General features: G+C 38.1%; 2 protein-coding genes and 1 pseudogene across 4 annotated transcripts; 1 reads left to right on the top strand and 2 right to left on the bottom strand.

Annotated features, from left to right (window-relative positions):
* Positions 1 to 4,176: 4,176 nt before the first annotated feature.
* Positions 4,177 to 11,948, top strand: LOC127763577 (C2 domain-containing protein At1g53590-like). Its single transcript, XM_052288321.1, has 12 exons — positions 4,177 to 4,893; positions 6,480 to 6,554; positions 6,709 to 6,852; positions 7,393 to 7,488; positions 7,595 to 7,726; positions 7,809 to 7,961; positions 8,071 to 8,112; positions 8,724 to 8,772; positions 9,406 to 9,498; positions 9,647 to 9,830; positions 9,982 to 10,108; positions 10,349 to 11,948. The coding sequence occupies exons 1-12, from the start codon at positions 4,768 to 4,770 to the stop codon at positions 11,282 to 11,284; spliced, it is 2,157 nt and encodes a 718-aa protein (XP_052144281.1). The 5' UTR covers positions 4,177 to 4,767; the 3' UTR covers positions 11,285 to 11,948.
* Positions 11,949 to 14,249: 2,301 nt separating this feature from the next.
* On the bottom strand, positions 14,250 to 24,432 carry LOC127762045 (uncharacterized; annotated as a pseudogene).
* A 571-nt stretch (positions 24,433 to 25,003) lies between these two features.
* Positions 25,004 to 26,636, bottom strand: LOC127762044 (uncharacterized). Of its 3 annotated transcripts, none has more exons than XM_052286395.1 (5): positions 26,455 to 26,636; positions 26,162 to 26,349; positions 25,884 to 25,972; positions 25,710 to 25,807; positions 25,004 to 25,343 (listed from the first exon to the last, which is right to left on the bottom strand). In XM_052286395.1, exons 2-5 carry the CDS (start codon positions 26,169 to 26,171, stop codon positions 25,220 to 25,222), a joined length of 321 nt encoding a protein of 106 aa, XP_052142355.1. In that variant the 5' UTR covers positions 26,172 to 26,349; positions 26,455 to 26,636; the 3' UTR covers positions 25,004 to 25,219. The 3 variants fall into 3 exon arrangements, with proteins under 3 accessions (XP_052142355.1, XP_052142354.1, XP_052142356.1); XM_052286394.1 differs by having other exon boundaries at positions 26,162 to 26,272; XM_052286396.1 differs by having other exon boundaries at positions 26,162 to 26,267.
* Positions 26,637 to 26,895: the final 259 nt, after the last annotated feature.

Here is a 26,895-nt window from a genome sequence, read left to right as displayed (position 1 = left end):
ATTTATACTCTAGGAGAGTAATTCGGACTTCTCCCTTTTTATTACTGTCTCTTGCATACTTAAGCATTTTTTTTCTGTTAGAAGTTGGCTTTAGATTGTGTAGAACACTTGAATGAACTCTGTTCACAACAATCAAGAGTTTGAAAAAAAAAACGATCAACGTCTGAACTCTGAAGGTAACTTAATTATCTAGTGTTGTATCCTTCTCGATAAACTACTAATGACCTAATTCGATGCTTTTATTTGCATAATTCTTCTCGCAGAACAAATTTACGGACCTAGCTTGTTTCCTGTGAAATCATATACAGATTAAACTATCATAAATAAAATTTTTCAGTAGTTGTTAGTACTTGTTACTCATCAAGTTCCCACGTGTCTTGATCGAGGGCACAACATGTTCACAGATAGATTAGCATCCGATTGTTATTAAGAAGGTAGCCCGCGTATACGCGCAGGTATTTTGTTTAATGTTGTTTGAAATTTTATTATTACAAACGTTTATGTGTGTATGATATTTTTGAAATATTTTTTACTCTATTTTAAACGTATATTCGTTAATAACTGTTGGGCGTATTACTTGATCCTCTATATCCTCAAATTTATGAGATAAAATATATCCCAATAATGGAGTTGGTTCATATCTATTTATATTGGGTGTGATTCTTTTTTAAAAATTTTTGGAGTTTCCAAACTTTATATAACAATTTTTTGTTTTGTATGGTATAGATGACTTTAAGTAACATTTTAATTTTATTATATATTAATGAAATATATTTTCTATTAATAATATAACTAATGATACTACTTCATGTAATCAAAGATAGACTTATATTACTTATATTCCCCTTTGTCACATAAATGGAAGGAGTTAAATTTTATCCCAAAATAATAGAAGAATTTATACCTAACCAAGATAGTGATTTTCTAAATACCACCACGATAATCTCCAAAGTACCGTATCATATTTTGACAAATATCTATACTGTAGTGCATGTTCGTTCAGTGTCCGGTTTGTTTTCCACACCTATTATTTCTAATCACATGAGACACCTTTAGTAATTTGGAGAATACATATATACATTTAAATTAGTGTTGTATATTTGTCAAGTGTTTTTCACACCTAAAATATGATGTGAAATTATTATCATAACATTAATTATTACAAGTCAGCTCCATATTTGTGATGTATTTAGGGCTATATATATTAGTAGTTTATTTATATAAAGGAATACGACCGGATCACAAATTGGATATAAAATTTTAAAATAATTTTAAAGATAGAACGCTTAAAAGCATTGATTGGATATTTTGTATTTACATTTGCGTAAATTTCAAGATTATTATATTTTTTATCCTTAAATTGTAGAAAACTATTTTTAAGGAGTGCCGATTTTTTTGGGCTTTATCATAAGTATGTTTTATATTCTTCCGGCAAACAATATGTAAGCATTATTGTTTTTTTCAACCATATGTACATACGGAGTACTTTTTCGGTCAACAGTTATATATTTCTCATATATCCGTATATAGGAGAAACAATTAATCTAACGGTGTAAAATGAAACAACTAAATTGTGTTGTTTTCATTTTTACAAATGTAAATTTAAATTAGCATTATATATTTGTCAAGTGATATCAGCCTCGTATGTTAAGATAGAACGAACAAATATCATTGATGGGATATTTTATATTTATAATATAGATTTAGTTTAACAATGATTTGTAGAGTAATATATTTTTCTTTAAATAGTAGATAATACTATTTCAAAAGACCATCCATCTTTTTCGAATGATACACCTTTTTTTGTTTTTTTTATAGTAAAGGATTTTGAAAATACTATTTCAACAGACCACCGTGCGTAGATTTTTCTTTGGTCCGAACTTTCGATGGATAGTGGTTAAGCTTTATTTCTTTTTCCAAGTCGTATGTACTTACAGACTACTTATGCTCCTTTTCTTTTTCTAGCCTAATTGTTATATGGATCTCCCGTATACGGACACAGAGTACCAAGTTATTAGTTGTTAAAATAAAATACATCTAATCTAATGGTCTAAATTATTGGTTCACCAATTTAATTAAAAATCGACGATGATATTTGCTTAAATTTATAGAGTAATAGATTTTATCTTTAAATATTATAAAACTCTATTTTAAAGATAATCAATTTTTTAGTGGTACTAAGCACGTATGTTTTTTTTGCTTTGTTGTTTTGTTTTTTTTTTGCTTTGTTGTTTTTATAGTAAGTCTGTGCATAGTTTTTTTTTCTTTCGATATAAACAGTAGGTAATAGATTCATTGTTTTCTGTTACCTGTATATACGTATATACGGGATGGATGCATATGTCCGCGCGGGGTAAGGGGAGGACTAAAATCAGTTTTGTTTTCTTTTTCCGGTGAATAGTAGTAAGGTATTAGTTTCTTTTTAAATAAAATACATCTAATCTAATCTAATCTAATGGTCCAAATTATCGGGTCCACCGATTTAAATGAAAATCGATAGTGAGATTAGACATTACTACGTGGTGGTCTAGAAGCGTTTGTAAAAGTGCCACGTGACGAGTTTCATGGACTTTTTAGTATAATAGATAGATAGATTTTTTTTTAAAGAAAATGATACTCCCAGCTGAGCAGGATGCCAGGATGGAAGGGAAAGCGCTGAGAATGAAGAGTTGGAAAACGTGACGGTTAGAACTGGTACCTCCGTCGTGCGTCACAGGCAACCACATCCGTTGACCCAGCAACCAGAGAGGAGGAATGCCCGTGGAAGGTCCAAACGGAAATTAGGTGATCTCGCATGGCCCATGTATGCTTCCATTCCACCCGTATATCTGGCGCGTCTAGTATCGTCAAATCTCTACCCATGCACACGGTCACTCCGGAAATGCTAATGGGCGGGTGATCGCTCCCCCGTCCGTCCAACGATCACCCCTTACTCCTTCCCTATACTCAGATACACTCCTCCCTCCTCTCCTCCTTCCTTCTCCTCTTATTCTCTTCCTACTATAATACACCGCAAATTTTTTTTAAAAAAATAAAAAGTTAGAAAAATTTATGTATAGAAATACTATATACAAAAAATTTGAATTTAAATTCAAATTTGAATCGGCTTTGTAAACTTTTGGCTTATAAACTTTGGATCTATAAACTTTAGGCGTATAAACTTTAGATGTATAGAAATACTATATATATAAAATATTGGAATTCAAATTTAAATTTAAATCGGATATAATTCAAATTTAAATTTGAAACGGGTATATAAACTTTTGACTTATATAAACTTTAGATGTATAGAAATACTATATAAAAAAATATTTGAATTCAAATTCAAAAAGATATAATTAAAATTCAAATTTGAAACGGGTATGTAAACTTTTGACTTATAAACTTTGGGTCTATAAATTTTAGGTGTATAAACTTTAGATGTATAGAAATACTATATATAAAAAATATTTGAATTCAAATTCAAATTTGAATCGGATATATAAACTTTTAACTTATAAACTTTGGGTCTCTAAACTTTAGATGTGTAAAATTTAGATATATAAACTTTAGGTGCATAAATTTACTAAAATAGGAAAGTAATGTGGTGCCAAAAAAAAAGAAAACCAGGTGGAGAGAGGGAGGGGGGAGGGGGATTGATCGCTACTCCATCTTCCGGCGGATCCCCCGGTCACTCACACGAACCGTAAGCGTCCGACCATGTATGCCGGGCCACCATCCGTGGTCCGTGGGACAAGGGCAAGCTCCGAACGGCCGAACATTCCCAAATCGTATCGAATGAGGGCCTACTGGTGGCAGTTAGTACTTAACCATCTTCTGCCGTATGGAGCGGGACCACAGACGGGTTACAGGAGTTGAGGAGTACGCAATACTGTGATTTGCTAGCCCTCTTACAATCTTTGATACAATCCTATGTGGCGGCCTCTTACTTTGCTCTCACACCAACACGAGTACCATAAAGAAACCACTCATCGCCTCTGCGAGTAGGACACCATGTTGGAGAGAAGGAGAACCACTGAACATCAACATATAAGAAAACAAGCCCAAACACATCCCTTGTCAGTCCAAAGTCCAAATTCAACCATGGTACGTCGGTATCCATTTGGCCAATTCCAATTCCAATTCCTCGGCTGCGCGTTGAATTACAGGTCCAACTATTTCGGCCACCTCTACTGTCTCTCTCCCATCCTCTCCGCCCCCAAATGGGCAACAAAATAAAAAACCCCAACCCGCGATCCGGCGAATCGGCGTCGATGCTTAGCCGGGGAGGTAAACCCCCGACGCAACAATTCCACACCTACCGCGGCTACCGGGCCACCGGCCAACCCCTCCCCCTCCCTCCAAAACCCGCACGCGCGGATCCCGTCGCGAGAGCCGAAATCACACGTCGCCACCGCAGCAGCAGCCGCGGCGCGCCACGCGGCCGCGGCGGACCCCGCCCGCCCGCCACGTCCCCCGCGCCGCCGACCACTCCGGCACGTAGTAGGCCGTGAGACATCCACCATATCTTCCCCGCCTCGGCGCGCGCGTACTCCTACGTCTACGTGCGTGAGCCCCCCACACACCCTCGCTCGCCGCGCCGCCGTCTCTAGTTTTTTTTTCTAAAAAAAAAAAAGCCTCGGCCGCCGCAGCCGCCCCTGCCCATCGATCGCGGCTTGTCTCTTCCCGTTCCCTCTGCCTGGCGTGGAGTACTACTGCGCTACTAGAGAGTTTGCTGGTGGAGGAGGAGGACGAGGAGGAGGAGGCTGGGTGGTGGCGGCCGCCGCGATGGACATAACGGAGGTGACGGTGGTGCACCACGCGGCGCTGGTGCTGCTCGCGCTCTGGGCCGCCGTGTCGGCCGGGTGGGCGCACCCGGCGATCTTCCTCGCCGCGCTCCTCTATCTGTTCGCGGTGAGTCCTCTCTCCCTCTCCTTTTCCCTCTCCCACGGTTCGATTCGATTCCGCATGTTCTGAGATTAACGGGAGCTGGAAATGGAATCCCGTGTTGGGATTTGTTGTGGCCGGGGTGAGGGCCCGATTTTGGGATGGGTTTGTGGATGGATGGATGGAGGAGGTGAGTACTACTTCCCTCCTTGCGTTGTTCTCCTCCGCTGAGCTGCATTGGTGCGTTCCCGATCAGAGCTAGAATTTCTTGTCTAGTTCTTTTTTCCACTCCCTGTTTGGTAATTGGTGCGCCATCAACTGATTTTACTTCTCCTCCTCCGTCGCTGTTGCACGATAACTTTTACATTTCATGGAAAATTGTAGAGTATTTTTGATGGTTTTGATTAAAGCAAGTAGCTGGCAAGCCATCATCTGTGGATCATTTTTATCCTTAAATTCCCATCAATTCATTTATGATATGATGCATCGCATCAGGACGCATCGCATCAAGTATGACGTAGGCTGATGTTTCAGCTTGATAAAAAAAACTGGTCAACAATGGAGTCTGTACCTCACCTTGATTCAGCCAAAGTGGCCAAGTAGGAGTAGATGCCAAGGAATTTTTTCCCCCTTCCTGTGTGATAATTGGTGATCTGTGGTCTGCTAGCCTACGTCAGCAACAGCTTTGCTTGCAAATAGTGAACTCATTGGGATGGTGGGATTGGTGTGGTTAATAAAGTTTTTGTCTATGATCACACAGCTTATTCTGGATTGCCTGATGCTGAGTCGCTGACACTGAATTCAGGGTTCACAGATCAGTACATCTTAGTGGAACAGTTGCACAGCATGGAGTAGTTACGATGGTTGTTTGTCGTGCTTTTTACCTTTTTCTTTATTGGGATAACAAGGCCCCCTTTTTGAATGTGTGGCTTTCCTCAGTCAAATTTTAACAGCAAATATGAATTGTTTTGGTGCTTAGGAGTAGCCGTGTTCTTCTTTTTGAATACGCCACTGTGGTGTTCAAGGAAAAAAAACGCCATGCTGCTTTCTTTAAAGTTAAGATTGTAAACCTTTTTTTTCAAGAACTCATGGATGTAGTATCCATATATTTAAGTCAAGACAAATTCTATCTCACGTTGATCATAGATGACAAGAAACAAAAGAAGAATATAATCACTTAGTCTTGTTGTACTGTTCATCTTGCACAACATGCACCCGTTCTGTTTTTTGTTGCTCTTGACATCAGGAATGAATTTGAAATTAAACTTTGTAGGTCTACTAAACGGTTGTGCTACGTACTTGCATTTTGTCTAAATTTTGAAAACATTGCAACATTTGAATTTCATTTTGTGTCTTCAAATCTTCACGCCCAGGAAAAATTATATTTCATTAGCAAAATTGAAACGACAACCCTTTAAACATGGTGAACAGAAGAAATACATTGTAGTCATATGGATTGGGAAGATTTCTGATAAAAAATATTGAACTCTGTAATCTCTGTTTTTACAGAACTCACTGCCCAGGGTTCAATCTCTAGAGTTTTTGTCATTCTTTTTTTTTTGGTATCTTATAACACATGTAGAATGATAGATTTTTCATATATTGCAAACCAGGTGAATGAACGATACACAATGAGGCTGCGAAAGCGAATACAACATGAGGAAAGGAAATGTGCAAACCAAAGAAGGGTAGGCATACTCTGTTTATTTAACAGCATTTGTAGGCTACCATTCAAATTTGCTGCAGAACAATCTAAATGTACTTGTTTTTAATAGTCTTCAGCTATCATGTCAACTACAGAACCTAATTTCCCTAGATAAAGCTCATTTATTTCTGGATCAGCTTCTCTCTGATGCAGAGACTGTCAGGTGGTTGAATTATGCTGTTGAGAAGATCTGGCCGGTTTGCATGGAACGGGTTGCATCTGAGCAGTTCCTTTTGCCCATATTCCCATGGTTCCTGGAAAAGTTCAAACCATGGACAGCGGTAAGTTCAATATTTTGGACACTAATTCCGTTGCTCATTTTCTTTTGCTGCCTCTTGAATGGCAACCATCAGTTGTCTGGCAGTACTATTATTTGTGCACAATGTACTGTTTGGAGTTCACAGATCAATGCTGAAATGCAACCTTCTTTCACTACGCATCTTTTATGATAACTTACTTTTACACAACATATCAGGTCCAACCACCTAGGTGTACTAGAATGTTGCTCTAGCTGGGGCATTAAATAAATAAATATTCTGAAACAAAATTAATGAATGTATGGAGTCTTAGATCACAACTTGTAGAAACACCTAAAATTTTCAACAACAAACTTAAAAGTATCTTAGAAGAAATAGAACTTGGTATATTTGATTGTGAACGATTACGTTTGACTTATACTTAGAAGACAAATTTAAAACTGTACTTCATCAATATGTATGTTAAATAAATTGAGAGGTACACGTATACTTTTAAAAAGAACCATGTGGTTTGGTATCTTAACCAACTTGGTTACATAATACTGATGTATATTATGCTTGCAGAGGAAAGCAGTGATCCAAGACCTTTACTTGGGCAGGAACCCACCAATGTTTACAGATATTAGGGTTGTCAGGCAATCAACTGATGATGACCATCTGGTGTGTAATTATATGCCTCAGTTGTTCAATTGCTTTAAAAATGTTCTCTTTCTGGATATTTACTCAAAATCGACCATAAAATTTATAAGATAAGTTAACATGCCAGGTTTTAGAGATAGGAATGAACTTCCTATCTGCAGATGATATGAATGCAACAATGGCTGTGCAACTTAGGAAGAGATTAGGATTTGGCATCACAACAAACATGCATATAACTGGGATGCATGTTGAAGGGAAGGTAAGCTCTTTGAGGTAGAATATGTAAAGTTTAATACAGTTTTGTGCTTACTTAACATTGTCTAGAATTTATGCTTACATAGGTCCTAGTTGGGGTGCGATTTGTCCGACAGTGGCCATATATTGGTCGCGTAAGAGTGTGCTTTGTTGAGCCTCCATACTTCCAGATGACAGTCAAACCATTATTTGGTCATGGGCTTGATGTAACTGAACTTCCAGGAATTTCTGGATGGCTTGTATGTCTTATTCCATTCCCATTCTGGTATCTTGTATATGGAATTGTCTCTGCATTGAATTGTTCTGCAATTCTTTGAGAACGTACTTTTGGTGTTTTGGATATGGCAGGACAGGATGTTGGATGTCGCCTTTGGACAGACCCTTGTTGAGGTCAGATTTCGCTATTAATCTGTTCTATCAACAAACATGTTATTTTTTTATCTGTTCCCTCCAGTCACAAACAAGTGAAGTTTTGGGTATCAACATTGTACAAAATGCAACTTTCACTGTGTTAGTAAGTGGTTGAAATAGCTTATTAGAATTTAAGTTCTATATGAAGCAAGAAATATTTGAGAATTTCCTATGAACATATAAACTTAGGTTTTAATTAGAATTCAATCAATTTGAGTTACGAAACAATGGAGCTACTGCTAGTTTCTGTTGTAGTACAATATTAAATTTTACTGAGAATATAATAATGAAAGAACGTTTCAAGACAATTTGCACAAATCATTTCTACCAATCTCCTTTTCTCGATTACCATGTTTACAAATCTAAAATATGAATATTAAGAGAGCTGCTAGCCACACTGCATGTAATCCTAGGACTCACTTGTTCCTGGGTAAGACAGATCTAGGGCAATTTTGACTATATATCAAACATTGGTTCTCTGCGTGTGTGTGAGAATGGATAGGGTTGGCATTAGCTGATGGTGTTTCTTGGACAATTTTTGTTCTAGTCTTAAGCAACAAGAAATAATTTTGTGAAATTGTTTTTTGCAGCCTAATATGCTAGTTATTGACTTGGAAAAGTTTGCATCGGAATCAACAGGTAGTTTTCTTTCAACATTGTGAGAGCACCATTTTTTTTACTTGTTATCGTTCCTTCTCTGACTAGCTCAGTAAGTTCTCAGTTCATTCTATCAATCTTTTTCTGCTCGAACAACACAGGAGAACTGTGTGTCGTTTCATCAAATATAGGAGGAATGAAAACAAAAACAAAGGGTAGGGAAGGTCCATTCAATCTCCATAGTGAATTACCATGATACCCATAGTGTTCAACCTAGACAATGTAGGTGCAAAGATTAAGTTGGCTTTGGTTTTATCGTGAGCTAGACTTGACTTGCAGCCATCCAAACAGGCAAGGAGAATATATGCTTGTCATTCCTTGGGTTCATTATGTATGTATGGATGACATTATGTCATTGCAACAGAACATTATATGTTTGTCATTCCTGAGGTTCATTATGTATGTCTGGATGACATTACGTCATTGCAACAGAATACGATTTTAAGTTTAGTAAAATTTAGCAGTCAGAAAAAAACATGGCATGTGGAACATGGACCCATAGTCACAAGCAAACTTGAATACCGTTCACAGCACTGATAGTATATTGAATCACAAATTGCTTTTATTCAATGATGATTGTATGATACTAACAAATTCATTATCCAAATATGTCAGATAGCTGGTTTAGTGTTGATGAGAAGCCACCTATTGCACATGCCAAGGTAGAGATCTTGGAAGGTGCTGATATGAAACCCTCTGATCCAAATGGTATGTTCTCAACTACCAAGCCCGTCCATTTATAGTATATTTAACTAGGAAAATTCCACAAGAGATTCTCTGTTGAATTACTGTACTGGTCCTTGTTCATATTTAGTTGATTCTCACAACAATGCTGCTTTGATGGATCTATGTGCAGGATTAGCTGATCCATACGTGAAAGGCCATCTTGGACCCTATCGTTTCCAGACAAAGATCCACAAGAAAACACTCAATCCAAAATGGATGGAGGAGTTCAAAATACCAGTAACCTCATGGGAAGCTCTCAATCTTCTCTCTCTTCAAGTTCGAGATAAGGATCCCATCTTTGACGACACACTCGGGTTGGTCTCTTTAATACCGTCCATGGAACCTGCTTTTAACGGTCCAATTAGTACTGAGTAGTGTTCTGAATTATATTTTATAGTTCATACAAAGGTTGCAAACCTCCATGTAGTCCCAATAAGGCTAAACATTGACTCACTTCTCATGTAGTGACTGTTCCATAAGCATCAACAAATTGAGAGGTGGACAAAGGCACGACATATGGATTGCTCTGAAGAATATAAAGACAGGGCGGATTCATATAGCAGTAACAGTACTTGAAGATGAAAATGAAAAGGTGAGAGGAGGGTTTTAAGATTTGAATTGTTATTTCCCGGCTACCCTGCTAGAGTTCTTTTTTATCATTCTTGTTTGGAACTGGTGAGCTGGTCAGAATTGCAGTTCTTGGCTGGCACTAGATCATGCATGAGCTCTACCATGTGTTTAAATGCGAAAGTTCAGTTCAGATTGAGTGTACCTTTTCTTCTTTTTGACAGGGAAGTGATTTATTGCTGATATCACATACTTGAACTTGCAGGTTCCAAACGATGACGATGAGCAGTGTGGAACACCCAAGGGGGGTAAAGCAAGCACACCAAGGTCTAGCTTTTCGTCCAGGACCAACAATGAAAGTGAATCATCAGAGGAGTTCCGAAAGATATCTGCTGAATATGAGCCAGTAGACATTGAAGGACTGGAAAAGGTTGATGTTTGGGTCCATCGGCCAGGCAGTGATGTCGCAGCCACTTGGGAGCCTCGGAAAGGACGTGCGAGGTGTCAGGATTCCAGAATCCTACGAGAGAATGATGTCTGCTGTGACAGCCCTAAGTCGTGCCAATCAGAATCTCAGAGAAGTGACTCCAGTACTGAAGAACCAGCCAATGGCAAATCACGCCATCATCTCCACAAGGTCAAAAAGGGTTTGGGGAAACTAGCTGGTGCGATGTTCAAGAGCCCAAAGAAAGAGAGTGATGATGAAGCCTCGCCATGTGTGACGCCTCACCCAAATATAAAACCACTTGGAGAAAAAAGGGTGTCAGTAAGATACGTCGTCGATGAAGATCCTTCTGAAAACTTGCCAGATGACCAGCATTCCAGTCCTGAGAGAGGCGAGTCGGAAAGTCCGACCAAGAGGCATTTGAGGAAGAAGGCTGTGCACATGGTGAAACATGTGGGGAACAAAACAGCTCATAATCTGAAGAACATGTTCAGCAGGAAAGGCAGTGACAAGAGCAAAGAAGGCCAAGATGACCAGAAAGACGATCCTGATACTATAGTAGTAGAACCTTCAAAAGTTAAGAAAGACAATCCTGATGCAAGTGAGGTAGACATAGACCCTTCACAAGTTGAGAACGACATCCCCGATTCAACGGCAATTGACCCTTTGAAGGTTGATTCTAATGTGGCCAACAACATTGTGGTTGATGCACTAGAGTATGCATCTGAATCTGATGCGAAGGACAAACCACAGTGAAATGTGTTCTGCTATTTTTGGCGGTCCTCGTGCTGTTGGGACTGTTCATGTAGGCAGGATACTAGGTAGCAAAATAGTCTAATAGCCTCCTGACAGCGAGCGAAGGTTGACAGTATAGTCCGTTTGGTTGGTTGAGTCCTCCATCTTACCTGACGACCGATGTTTTTCTTGTATTATAGATGCTCAAGGAACAATACCTCTGTACATGTCGTATGCAGACTGTCTAAGCTGTTTGCTTCTTGGACATGGAAAGCAGGTGGCCGGTTGGCTTTGGCAAGGTGTTGGATAGGAGAGAACGGACAAGGAGAACCAAAAAAAAAAAAGAAAAAGAGATTGAACCAAGCCTATTATGTGACCATGCAAAAGTAGGGAACATGCCCATCCCCATCCATATACTCCTTTGATAATACAAAAGTAGGAGTACTAGTTTTGTATAGAATAATAGAATTAGCCTACTTGCTTTAGATGTAGTCTTTCAGCGTACAGTATGTCAGTACTACAGTTACATCCCTAAAGTTGCGTACTTTGGGAACAATACATCAAAATACCAAAGTATGGGACATCCCTAAAGTTCTGTTTTCTTTTCAACATTCCGTGTATAAAATGAACCATCAAGTACATTTGTTTACTTAAACACCATGGGAATGGGGAAGATAACTTGCCACCTGATCAATATTTTCAGAAATACCTCTCATCTCTGGTTAATTGCATTCTGGTTCAGGCAATCGAGGTCTGTTCGATCTCGGGCTAGTTACAATTAATAATTGAGTGAAAGCGTTAAGGCTAGTTTGGTTTGGTTCCAAATTGTGCCTACCAATTCATTTGCAATTTTTAACAGTGTTTCTATGTTTGGATTGGTGCCAAATTTTAACAACACATCTCTTAGATAGTAAAATCTAACATCTCTTAGATAGTAAAATCTAAAAGTTTTGGCCATCCAAATTTGCAACTTTAGCACACCAACATTTTGGTACGGCACCAAACCAAACTGGCCCTTAATTACTTCCTCTGTTCCACCATACTAGTCTTTCTAGCATTCAAAAATTGTTCCAAAATAGTTATCACATCAACCACTTTCAATTCAAATTTCTTCCCATTCTACCCCTAACCACCATCTCACATCAAAATATATATTATCTATTAAGGGGTATTATAGTCTTTATCTCTTAACCTTAGTACATGCTAAACAATCCAGAACGACACGTATTTTGGGATAGAGGTAGTAATTAACCTTGTCGTCTGCTCAATCCATCTGTGAAAAGAGTATGGGGGCATTTAATATTGCCATTTTAAGATGTGAAAAGAGTACGGGGGCATTTAATATTGCCATTTTAAGATGTGATAGATTTGTCACTTACAGTCTATAACATATGAGTTCCTATGTGTCTATGATATGTGATTTTAGTGGTAAATCCTTAATTGTTACTCATAAGAGTTACAATAGTTAAACAAGAGTTCAGCTAGTTTAGTGCAAGGTCTAATAAGCAAACTTTTGCTAGTGTCACTACCACGGAAACGCACAAAGCATACAACACTATAGGTGTCGAACCAACTAAAATCGACAACCAACACCTTTATGAATAAATAGGTGTCGGTTCTAGAGAAAAATCGGCACCAATATAATAAATATCGGTTTTTTAAAAAAACCACCACCTTTAATTTATTATATTTAAAGGTGCTAGTTAATAAAAAATCAACACACGTAATATATTATACTCCCTCTATCCCAAAATATAAGGGATTTTGGATGGATGTGGCATTATATTTTGGGACGGAGGGAGTATGTACCCGTTTTTAAAAAAACCGACACCCGTAATAACCGAGCCGAGCTAGGCCGCCAAGGTTTTACTTTTCACGTTATTTATTATAGGGAGGCCTTGTGGGATCTTTCAATTGGTACCATTTTAATGACTTAAAATGACCAGTGAACCAGAGTGGGTGTCCTAATCCACTCCACTCGCCTCCTAGTCATGAGGGCGATGCAGTCGGCGTCAATCCACCCGGAGGCGGTGCAAGCCGTTGAGGCCGCCACGTGTGGTGCCGGAGGAGGTGGAGCGGCGTCGATGGCAGGGCAGATCCCGTGGCAGATCTAGATGTGACCATGGATAGCAGTGACCAAGGATGGGCAAAGCCATGACAAAATCCAATGGCTACAGTAGCGTCGGTGACTTCCCATGGTGGATCCTCGGGCGTCAACGGCTTCCTGGAACGGTGGCAACGATGGTGATGGAGAAGGAGGCTCGCCCCTCTCCATCCAACTACAGTGGCGGTAGTGGATGTTCCTGATGTGTTCAATATTGTAGTGTTCTTGGATGTACTTGGTGGTCTTGGACACCGATTAATACTGATGAAATTTGGTAAGTGAAGGGGAGTTGCTCGATGCACCGGCTCAAGCTAGCTTTTTTTTTTCCTTTTTTTTTGTTATTTGTAGGTTTTTAAACCGACACATTTGAGACCTCAAAGGTGCTGTCTACTATATGTCGGTTGGAAAATTCAGCACCTATGACCGGTTTCCAACCGACACCTATCTTCTTTACTGTAGTAGTGTGTTAGTTAAAGGTGGATTAAGGACAATGCTAGATGACTAATATGCTCATCATGAATGGGGAAAGAAAGCGATGAGGGAATTATAACGAGAAGAAACTTTGATTGCTAAGACGAAGAGTAACGCACTCAAAAGTACGATTTTTGGGATAAATTTTTAGGCTAAAAGTACGATCTTTTAGACTTTAGGAGTACAGTTTTTTCCTTCAAACCTTTGCATCTTATATCATCGATCCAAAGTTTTTCAATAAACGTACTATAAAACATGAAAATGGCATGCATAGATTTGTTCTTAAGAGTGCTTTGTTCTCATAAGCTTATAAGAGTTTATAAATTAAAACTTATTATATTTGTATAAACTAATTCTAAGGACAGTTCCAAACATCCACCTCAGCTAGTTTGCATAGTGTTAAATATAATGCAACATAAGCAAAAAGTTAGGTGACAAGAGAGTTAATGCAGAGGGGCAAAAGATGAAATCGTTTCTCACGCGTGAAACCAATTTTAAGCATGAACCAAGAATGAAAAGAAAAAAGAATAGATGGGTGAAAGGAGAAAAAAGAGTTGATTGGATGAGAATTTTAAAACAAAATCTGCTTATTGGTCTAGATCAACATCGATCTACCCTGAAAGAAGATTTTTATAAAAAAAAACATCGATCTCCCTGCACTTGTCAGCTAACATACTGCTGATACTGATATGTTTGCCCCCCAAGCTGGCGCCTTTAAACAATTAACTCATCAACCGTCATTTTGATCAAATTTTGCAATGTATCCACCAAAACTCCAGATTGTTCGAACAATGCACGATGAACTCATCGACTGTAGCTTGAAGTGTTTCAACCATCGACATAGTAGATTGTTTCTTCTTAGCATTGACTTCCTCTTCAGACATGTTGGGTGCAAAACTTGTGTCCCACTGGACGTGCCAAAAATGTGTTGACGCGAAAAACACACACTAGCCTAGAAGATCTGCTTAGATTGCAGGTCCAAATCTTGGTGAGGTGCGAGCATGCCAGTCAGTTTGACCCTGCAACTGACAAAATATGCAAATCTCTAAATACAATGCAACTAAAGATAGAATTGAGATATCATGTAGGCAAATATATCAACCAAACCAGAGCGATCCAAGAGATCGAAGCGATGCAGCCTTGAACACCAATGTAGTCGATAGATTCACCAGTGCCGACGAAACGTAGAACTTACCCCTTCACCGGAGATCGAAAGCCGATGTAGCCCCGTGTCTGTCGGATGATAAGTAAAAAACCTCGGTAAAGAGGATGGCGATGCGCCGAGAGTAGTTGTATTGATCGAGAAATATTCCTTACAATGACTCCGGGTGTACATATTTATACCCATAGGGAGATACTTGTCCTTGTAGGACAAGAGAAACTTTTCTAAAGATAAAAAGAAAACATTAAGTCCTTATCGGACACTAAACACACTTTTCTAAAGATAAAAAGAACTAACAAACTATTCCTAATTAATAGATAATTTGCCATGCCGCATACTCCTTGAACTCGAACTCTTCTCCTTGAACTCAATCTTTTCGATAAATTTCCTTTAATTGATCTGACTCCACCATGAACATAACTGCTGGCGATTTGATAACTCCCATCGATCGATTCCAATTCCAAGACTCTGAAGCCGATACTGACTTTAGGCCGATGATGACTTGCGGCAGAGGAGATGGGGGCTGAACGCAAAGAAGAAAGTGAGTCCACAGAATAATGAATTGATGGGTATGTTACATTTTTTTTCACCCAGCATTCAATTTTGTTCATGCTCTCATGACCTTCAATTATAGATTATGTCTCGCTCTTCCTTACCTCCAATCCATAGGAGTATACTCTTAAGTGTCAACTTTCATCCTTCTCAGAAGTTGTGAACATTTTTTGTGCCTAATACTTTTCTATGCCATTCGTAAACTTAAAATTATTGTCATAGTAAATCATCACCTCCACCTATAAACACCCCAGTTGTCCAAACTAGTTTAGTGTACGTTTGTATATGACATGGAACTTTATTTCATAGTGTCCATTAACATAGGCTAGCGCTTTATTGGTTTTTTATTTTCTAAACACTGGATAGAAGATAAATGGTAGCATAGTGGGATGGGACTGATGGCAATTGGCAGGTGTGAATGAGTTGATAGGTGGACAGTGGCTGAAATTGCAGTAGGCGAGCAGATTGATCTGGTGTGGAGTCCTGGATATTTGAGGCGGAAGGAACGGGCATGATATATCAAATGATATGACAACAGCAAAACCATTCAGAGAAGGATAGGGGAAACCACTCTGGTAAAGCAGGCTCACATTGCACAACAAAGGCTCTGCTCGACATGGACTTGGTTGGATAAAACCTTTCGTGTTATTATTGCTTGATTTATCATAATACACACCAGGATACCTTTACAGTATCGAATTTTTCAAGGCACCACTGCCATGTGTGTACGCAGTTGATAGTTAACACTCGTAATACCAGTTCATTATAGTTGTATTCAGAAGCTTCACCTTGTGACTGTTATTAAGTACCTTTAATCCCAGATACTAATCGGCAGTTTGTTTCTACAAGCCCATTTTAAGAAGAGAAAGATGTACCCACAGCCATTAATGGAGTAGATAACAGAAAGTACCATTTCGGTTTGTCATTTATCAATTAATTTGACAAGTATTTTTCCATATTTGTTGTATTATCTTCTTTATGTAGTAATTTTACCAATTTTTTACTACCACAGGTGACCGTGCTATGGCTAGTTTCATTGAGGATAGACATCATGGGGAGGTCCAGGAATATATCTAGGCAGTGTTCGCATGTCAGCTAGAGGATTATAGGCAAGGATGACGAACTGAGGAAGAGATTATAGAATGATCTTCATTACTTAATTCAAATGACTAGCCCAATACCCTTTTTGGCTGGCACCTATTTAGGGATCCCTAAATAGTCATAAAAGTTAAACACAAATAGTCATTCATTAATCTAATTATTAGAAAACATTGAAGTTCAAGCTACTAACATATGCAGCAATTAACTTTGGTGTATACTACACTCTTAGCTGTCAAATCATGACAAAACAAGATAAAAATGAAATTTCCGCTACAATTACAGGATCCAATGCGTAATTAAATATTAGATAGCATATCTTTAAATAAAGAAAACAAGCATGGTAACTGCTTACCTTATGGCTGCATGATTTTCAATTGTTTTTTCTTCATCTTCAGTGAACTCAAACCAGATGTCATTTCCAGTGAAATTCTCATTATCAAATTCTGATACAAATGCAACATTATTTATCACAATTTTCTTTTGTCATGGAATAAATTGAATTTTCTTGTACAATAATCAGAATCAAACAAACCTTGCAGCAATAGCATCTTGTTGTTCGAATAGCCATCCAGCTTCCAGTATGCCTCCCTGTCCTCTAACATCAAAGGCTTGCTCCTAAGGACAGTTCCCAGCTTCTTCTCTGTTGTTGGCACAGTGTGAGAAATGAAACAAGAGAATTAGTAAAGCACATGTACTTAGTTCACTTCTCACTACACATTAAAGAATGATGTGAAGTACCAATAAGATCAAAGTAGGGGACTTCTCAAAACAGTTTCATTTGAAATGCTAAGGACAAAAGACAAACCATTCAGTTAATTCATAGTCAGGAAAGATAAACATACTCTCAACTCTTCAAACTAGCTAAATATGAAAAAAAAAAGGATAAATAAAAACAGCAAGTAAAAGAATGTTGTCTTAACGAGAGAAGGTGAAATAAGTAAATAATTAAAACTTGATCAGTGTGTCATGATGGAGACTATTCTAAGGTTTTGATATCTCAACCAGAAAGCTTCAGTAGTTTATTCCTACATGTGATGCATTTTCTATTTAAGAAAACAATATAAAGATAATAAGGAATCCTTCTTGGTTTGTATTCGAGCATTCTTTATTTTCCAAACACAATATATAGTTCTATTAATTATCTATCAAAAACATTATCACGTTTCACTCCTTTTGACAGAACTAGTTATGACCATACTAGGCTCTATCATTGAACATGCTCTTATAGGACGCCCCTAACATAATCTCTAATTAAAAGAAAACAAATCCTTCTTTCAAAAGATAGCAACTAATCCCCTTGACTTTCTCCCGCCTGCTATACGCACTCTGCATGTGTGCACAATGTCCGTGAGCATGACCAGAACAATATCCTTACGATCTGTGGGCAAAATGCATAAAGCTAAAACAAATCAAGTTCAAAGATATGTAGCTATGTCCTCTCAAACGGTTCAGACCTTTTATGGCTGTCAGCTTGACTTCCTTTGCCTTCTTTATATCAGAAATAAGCTGATTTCTGTTTCCTTCAATAGGGGTTGCTCCTTCTTTCATGTCATTCTTTAACCCTTCTCTTAGTTCCTTTTCCTGCGAAATGACATAGTCGTGTTGGTTATTACTAGAAATACAAGTGAGTAATTAAACAACAGTAATAAGCTTGACAGCATTAAGGACCTTTGCTTTTGCAGCCCGCAGTTTTGCTTTGGCATCGTTCCTTCTTTCAGTTGCCCTCCATTTTGTTCTTCAATCAATTTTCTTAACTTTCTGTTCAAAGGTTAAGACACAGTTAACAATTCAATATAAACTATAATAAATTGAATCATTCCAGTAGATGTGGTAAAGAAGCACTTACACGGTAGAGAGGGCCTCATCACAAAGTAAATTAAGTACGTGCAGCTTACAAGGACTCAGCTTGTTGTATCCCAATGTTCCCTTGTTTACAAATTCAAGATGCAATTCCTTTGACATAAATGCCAATTCATTGATATATGCACCTAAATCATTTAACCATGCATCTCCATTTGTTATGTAGATTGAATTCCTGGAAACAAAATAACCTTTTTTTATCGATTTACTACCAAAAATTTGAACAAAATGAAGGAAATTTTGATTCAGATGGTATTTACTTCTCCCTCTGTCTTCTTTGATGACCGATAGCAAGTTTTTGTGAAAGTCAGCAATAAGCTCGGGTAATATTTCAACCTCTTGATCTCTTGCTGTCTTGTAGAATTTGTTCAGGTTGGCCCTTCCTTATCTGGAAAATCTGCAAAGTCATCCTATATGTCATTCCATTTAGAATACAAAATATAATTTATAGAAGATAAAGGAGCTTACAGTATTATATAATAGAAACAAGAAAACTTTCTATGGAGATAACTTTGGTAACTGCAAATCAATTGGTGACAGACAGCCATTAATTCAATGAACAGAATTTCGGCTTGAGCCAACCGGTTCGAATTAGTATACATGGAATTGTTGGATATTTGCGCATACAAAGAAAGAGTTAGGACAAATAAGAAATTCGATTCTTTAAGATGTATTGTATTTTTATATAACTAGGATAGTGAAGTGAAAAATATGGAGTCCATGATATTATCTATTAGGTGAGAAGCAAAAATGTGTCTAGTTGGAGTCACATAGATTTCTTTTACTAAGAAACATTACATTAATTCAACTGTCTGTGTATGCTAGCAAGATGTTGTCATAATAAGACATGTGTCGCCATACTATTAATAAGGTTGTTGGTTCAATTACCTCGCCAAATGAATTGCAGAACTCGTATAACTGAATTGCTGGTCCAACATCTTTCACCTCCAGATCTGCACCTAGAATGTTAGTGACCAGACTACCCCTTGGAAGCACTTTTTTATTGGGTGAAGAAACTGCGCTATTATAGCCCAATATAGATCCATTTTGTCTTTAGCCAAGGAGCTTTCACCATCAAAATTTTTATTCACCACAATGTTGCCCTTCAGCTTTGTTTGATCCCCCTCGACCAGCAATTCTTCAACAGAATTCTCTATCCGAAGGGATCCACCTGTGCTTTCCTGCTTGTTCATTACAATTGTTAACCATAATGAACCAGCAACATACAACAAAGAATTGACAAACAGTTAAATATAATATGTATTGCCAAATAAAAACAAATATAATACCTCATCGGCAGCCCCTTGTTCTCCTTTCTTGGCAGTGTGGACCAATCTCCCTGTGGGTTGTTGTCCTTTCTTCCTTCTGCCATGCCAAACAAAGTAAGCTGCTGCAGCTATTGATTACCATTCCATATCAGCTTCTGATGGCTTACCTGCAGCAGCTGCAGTTGCAGATGCCTCTACATTTTGGGCAGATCCAGGCTTCCATCTGTCCCACTTCTTCGTCATTCTCATCATACCTAAAAGAATTAGTCACAAACCAAAGCCAAGTAGATTGATATATTCTTAGAAAATCAGTTTCCTCCACTGTGGAGATGGTGAGTGTCTTCAACTATAAAGGAAAATCTCACCTGCCAAGAAAATAGAGGGAAAAAAATTCTTACCTCTTAAGAAGGCACCTATGGCAGTATTTTATTGGGCATACCCCCCTTCTTAACCTGCGTGCATGCCACTGCAAAGTTTCGTTTCATTTGACGGCACTGTGGATCAAACGGAGAAATCAAACGTTAAGACATACACCATGTGACCCAAACAACAATAGAATAGCAAAAGGAAAGACAACTTAGGTCATTTACCTGGTGGCAAGCCTTGCCAGCCATCACAATTTCCATGGAAGAAAGTGCTTGGGCAAAACGGAGATCCCAGATCTGTGATGTAAAGTCAAATGAACTTGTTCACAACTTGTTCCAAGAATGTGTATATATTTAATTTCATAGGTGTGAAAAGGGAAGGCATTTAATGTACAAATCTTTTTTGTCAAATACATTTAATGTGCAAATCTGGAAGCATAAATGGTAAGCTGCTTGTAACAGATGTAAATGATTTAAATCCCTCCTAAAATTTGTAACTAGTAAATCCCTCCTAAACTATCTCTTTTCAGTTTTGGAGTGTGGAAAGGCCTAGAGCCATGGCTATATATTTTACGGTGAAGTGGTTCAACCATCATCTAACACGCTTAGAAGTGTGAGTACTGCGACCAGGCAATCTTCTATATTATTTCTATTGTATCTATAGGATTGAAGTGCTTTCAAAAGAACTGGATTTATCTAACTTATTTCTATCATTAAATGTGACAGCAACCAATCTACATGTGATTTCTATTTTTGTATCTCCTTAATTGGTCAGGTCTTAAATCATTCTAAAAGAAGATGATGCTCCTTTTCGAAAAGAACTACACAATGTAATGTTTTCATGCCTAGCATAGCTTATAAATTAATTGGTTCTATTTCTTCTTTGGGGCAAACAATAAAATAAGTAAAATTTTAAGTTTACACCTTTGATAATTCCCAAGAGAAAGATTAATAGACTATATATGATAAAAAAAAAGCAAGCGGCGATGCAAGTTTGCAACGATGCTATGGGCTTTATGAATAAACAACATGCGAAAGAGAGCTTGTTGCATCTTTTGACTACAAATATATATCTACAGGATACACTGCTTTTAACAAATTGGATGTATCTATAATTAATTTAGTAGAAGTGACAAATAACCCACCAACTAGATATTATGATTTGTTTCTTTGGACTTGGCAATGCCTTTAAATATGCAATCATTTTCCCTCTATCTTAATGAAATGATACACAGATCTCCTGCGTGTTCTAAAAAAATAAATATACAATCCAGAAGGTTGTGTTACTTGTGAAGAAAATATCATTTGGACTTCACCTCTAGAGGGGTTGATGTCAACATCTCTGCAACAGCCACCACATATGAACCCTTGTTCAACAATTTATGGACGGAAGTGTAACCCAACGTATTGACAGCATGATCCAGTATCTCTGCCAGCATCTCCCAATTCTTCTTTCTACCAAATTAAAAGGATCAAATCTAAGTATCTAACCTTAAAATTATAATCTACCATGGCATGCATGTTCTTCACATGGCTTACCTGTATAAACGGTAACTACACATGCCCCTGCATTTGGAGAAGTTCCAGACCTTCTGCGCCACCCCTTCTGCACTCTGGTTGCATCTGAACAGATAAAAAACAAATGGAGAGCAGAGCAAGATGCTCAGAGATTCTTATGTTGCTGAAACACACAGATAATTACCAAAAAGACATAAGAGAAATTACACCAATAAAAGAAGGGGATAAATTGCGTACATGTTCACCAGGTACTCACGACAGTATTTATTTTCACATGGCCTCCTCTTGTGCTGAGAGCTAATCATTGTGAAATCTCTTCTTTTCTGAGGTATAGCAGTAGGGAAAATATTGAATGGAATAAAAACCACCAAACAGATCCATAGTGCACCATAGAAGCTAAAGAGATTGCTCACCTGGTAACAGATCATGTGGTTCTCTAGGTCATAGATCTGGCATTCCGAGACATGGACTCCAAGTAAAGGGTAATCCTTCACCTTAAGTTGCAGTGGTTTGACAAAGCTTTCTTCAGCTCCTTCATCTCTCCTCTTGAGATCCATCCACCACAGTTTCTATGGAAGATGAATTGTAGAAAGGGAAAAACTCACGGGCACTCACATGGCAAATGAAACTTATGCTCCCCATGGCTAGCTCCGTTGGCGTATTTATTCAGTTTTGGGTTCCCTTTTCTAGGAAGGAATTTAATGTGTTCCATATAAAATAATGGTGTTTGGTGTGACAGTTTCGGAAGCAAGGGGAAGAACCCAGAAACTAGTGGTTCATGTGGAAAAACACACACGCACCAGTGTGCGCCCCATCCCAAAATCCCTTATATTATGGGACGGAGGGAGTACATGTTATTTTTATTTGTGGATACTTTTGGTTGGTAAGGTCTTAAAACATTCCAAACACTACGTGATGTTAACTAGAATAGCTTATAAAAAACCAATCAGTTGTACTTCTCTTTGCAAAAGAAGTGATAGACAAAAAAAATATATTGTTATTAACTTTTTAATACTTCCCAAGACAAAGATGAATAGACTACATTGTTTTCAGAAAAAAGCAAGGGGTGATTCAACAATATTCTCTATGAATAACGAACATGTGCAAGAGAGTTTGTTGCATCTTTCGACTTCATATATATCCACATGATACATTGCATTTGAATAAATTGGATGTATCTATATTTTATTTAATAGAAATGACAAACAACCAACCTAATGGACATTATGATTTTGGATCTTTTTGGGCAAGGCAATGCTTTTAAATATACAATCCAAGAAAAGAATAACTTGTCTTGTTTTGCAGTGAGCGGTCACCATAGCTATAATATGAGACATGAGCCAAACATAATGCTGCTCTTGCAAAATGTATAAGAAAATTCCTTGTGTGCCTAAGTCTTCACTCCATCCTTCTATACATGCTCCTGATTCTTTCTTTATTCCTAGATACCACCGAGTTTACGTACTAATCACCTCAACTCATTTTGTTACTATTCGATTTTTACAAAATATCTATATTGCACCTCGCTCAAACATATCTAGCTTCATATAAATATTGAGGTTAAAACCTTTATAAAAAAATGAATGACACAAAATTGTTTGACCCAAAATTTGAAATTCAATTTCGAAATTTTCAAATGTATTGAAACAAAATTTGATGAAATTTCAATACATAAATTACACAAACCACCATTTTTCTATTTCTCCTCTTCTTCGACACCAAAACAAATACTCCCTCCGTCCCAAAATATAGCAACCTAGTATCGAATACACAACCTAGTAGTACTATAAATCTGGACAGGACAGGAGGTTTGTCCATATTTGTAGTACAAGTTTATGTTCGATCCAGTACTAGATTGCTATATTTTAGGATAGAGGGAGTATCTTTTTAATCAACTTCAACCAAATTGGAAAAAATTTCCATGGAGAGAGGTGAATCTACTCTCCAAAAAAATCATCAAATTTGATTGAAACTCATTTCAAATTATAATTTTTATATTTCAAATTTGGGGTCATATAATTATATCCCCTTCTATTTTTTTAGAACTGAAACAATTTTCACCTTGAGAATGATGCTTTTTATGAAGCAACTCACCCAATGTGTATAGAGGGGATTAGAAAAAATCTAGGGCATGCAAGACAAGACAAAGCTCAATGGCATGGAAAGGATGGAGCAAAGACTCAGGGGAACATAAGGAATTTTCTAAGGTATAGCTTGGTGATCACTACAACAAAAGTATACATTCATGATGGCTCAACTAAAATGGTCGTTGATCATTGAGTACCAACAGCAATACCAAACAAAAACTACCGCTAATAATTTGACTCATGACACAAAAGGCAAGCACATTTTTTAGATTTGAGCATGTCACCAAAGTTCCTCACTTATGAGTCGAGGTACAGGATCAAGGAACACGGAATGCTATTTTTGAAAGGTTTTAAAACAAGGCTGGGATGGGACGATGATCTGAGGACAAGCAACACGGCATAATTCCATGTTTTGGCTGACTTTTGACTCATACTCCCTCCGTCCCATAATATAAGGGATTTTGGAGGGATATGATATATCCTAGTACTACGAATCTGGACAGGGAGCCTGTTTAGATTCATTGTACTAGAATATGTCACATCCCTCCAAAATTCCTTATATTTTGGGACAGAGGGAGTACTGCACTAATAAACCCACCTACTTTTCTTTGGAGATCATATTAGCCCAAACAATGTGATAGCTCAAGAAGAGCAATTTATCAAATTTGGAGATTCAATTAATAAATATTGGAGTTTAAGGACCTAGCATGAACAGGGCAAGTTCGTGATCCGGCTAATAAACTGAAAGGATTTCAAAAGGTAAATTTGATAGTGAAGTAACGCCTTCATACGTCCACCAAATGCACGCAGATTATAGTATCTGCTTCTTAGTTCTTAAGAACAAAATTTGGAACAAACTGGCAGAACTTTTGTAGGTACTAGCTAAATGTTCGTGCTTTGCTACGCTAAAAGAAAATATATCATAATATTTCCAAAATAAATAAAAGCATATCTTTCATGAAGTATATTGCCACCTTTTTTATAGAGAATACTCACTTCCGTTTAATTTTATATGTAGCTAACCATTTAGATTTAGATGTTATGTGATCTTAAGAAGTTCAAGGGGTAATATGTAAAACTACAATGGAAATAGGTGGGGTGGCAGATACACCGCCACCACCATTGGAGTCCTTTTAAATGAGTATAGATATCAGCGATTTTCTATCAAGTTGCTCTTCCGAAAGTGATGCAGCTATAATCTAAAAACAAAACTGGTGGTTACTGCTGCCTTACTAGAAATGGAAACAAACAGTTTTATGAGTTCGCGATGAACATTCACAAGAAATTACTTGCAAGCATGTGTCACATGGTTCTAACAATCCTAACAATTGAAGAGGAAATTTCAACATTTCATAGTGTTTGTTCCCTTCATCTTCTTGCTATTTATTCTCTTCTTTATAATTAGACTTGACTGGTTTCCTGGATGATGGCCTTGCATTAGAAACAAAGCTACCTCAAAATCAAACAGCTATCTTTCCTCGTTTGGACCACTTGCAGAACTTTCCAGATTGTTTTTTTTGTTGGGTGATGGGTTCATGACATCCTCACTTCTAAACCCAAGCTCTGACATATCTTGCTTTGCCATCAGGTTTCTGGAACAAAGATATTTTTCACAAAGATATAATACACAAGAATAGCATGTCTTGAATTTATAATGGAAACAGCAGCATTAAACCTACAACTGAAAAACAAACTCTTCAATGTTTCGACTTGTGAGCCTGAATAGGTAGGTTAGAATATCGAAGTTCTTAAGCATTCTTAACACAGCAAGAATTTCAGGTATTAATAGAACTGTTTGATTTCTCTTAAAGTTGGCTACTACAAGCATCAAAATATCCCCCACAAGACCTTTTGCCTCGAAATAAAGAGAAACCTTCAAGACATGGAAAACAGATTGAGCTAACCATTGTATGGTAAGAGTAAGTCATGGATCTGAAATTAATATGTCAAAGTATCACCTCTCCATCCTACATTCCAGGTACTTCTTCGAGAACTGCCGACATTTTTCGGACTGAAATCCAGTTGATTTAAGGCACGCAAGATAATCTTTCTTCTCCTGTTTGAACGTGCAGTTGTCACATGACAAGTAATGACACCAAAAAAATCGGGGCAAAAAAGGTGTGCAAACTTACCAAGTCACACTCGTGCAAGTGATCCAGTGGGAACACTCCCTTTTCGGGAGGCACAGGCCTCACGCCCCGATTTCCACCAAACGCACCGCCTGCGAGAGCCCACAAAGTTATTCCGAACTTCACATTAGCATCACTTAACTTGGGAGATTAAGCAGGAAACAGTCAGTACACGAATGGATTAATGGAACCCATAAGTTCTTCACGGTTGTGACATACATCCAGAGCAAATCAATGTAGAAAAAAAATATTAATAGAGGACAAATTCAGGATCAGCACACCTGCACTCATTTCCAATGGTGATACTTTCTCAGTGCTCAAACCGCCCCACCAGAACTTCCCAGATGAGTAGCAACCAAGGGGGGAAATGCGGATTCAGTTGAAACCCTAAACTTTTGTGGGGAACAAGCAAACTGTTACTTGTATTAAGGTTAAGGCTCTGAAATTAAGAGAAGAGCTTCTTCCAGATCTAGAAGAGAAGCTAGGGTTAACGCAAAGCAAATTCCAGACAGAAGTACTCCCGGTGGGAGAGAGAGAGAGAGAAATGAATCAGAAATAGAATGTGGATGCTCACCAGGATCCCCTCCCCTGCCCTGCTCTGCTCGCCAGATGGAGATCGGCGCCTCTCCCCTGTTCAGCCGAGGATGGCGCAAGTAGCGGAGGAGACGAGACGGGAGATTTTCTTTTACGCGCAGGGAAGGGGAAGATACTCTCAAGTACTCACCTTTTATCTCTTTTTTTTTTCTTTAAAACTGCACTTGCAAAGTTTGAGATGTGCATCGGTTAAATTAAAACCTGCCCTGAATTGGCGAGCGGAGAGCGATTCGGGGCGGCGTGTTCGCACGCGGAGCTATCCACGTCGCTCGCGAGCGCTGGGAGGCGGGCGGATTCCGCTCCCCCTCGAGCGTCCGCGCGAGCGGCTCCAGCGCCGTCCGATCCCTCGCAGCAACGGCCGAGATCGGTCGTAATTCCTAGCGCGGGTGGACATTTTGCAAAAAAACCCATAATTAATACA

Source organism: Oryza glaberrima, chromosome 2 (assembly GCF_000147395.1).
Source record: "Oryza glaberrima chromosome 2, OglaRS2, whole genome shotgun sequence".
Lineage (NCBI taxonomy): Eukaryota > Viridiplantae > Streptophyta > Magnoliopsida > Poales > Poaceae > Oryza > Oryza glaberrima.
Note: the sequence above shows the minus strand (reverse complement) of the source record. Positions and strands in the feature narration are given on the sequence as shown.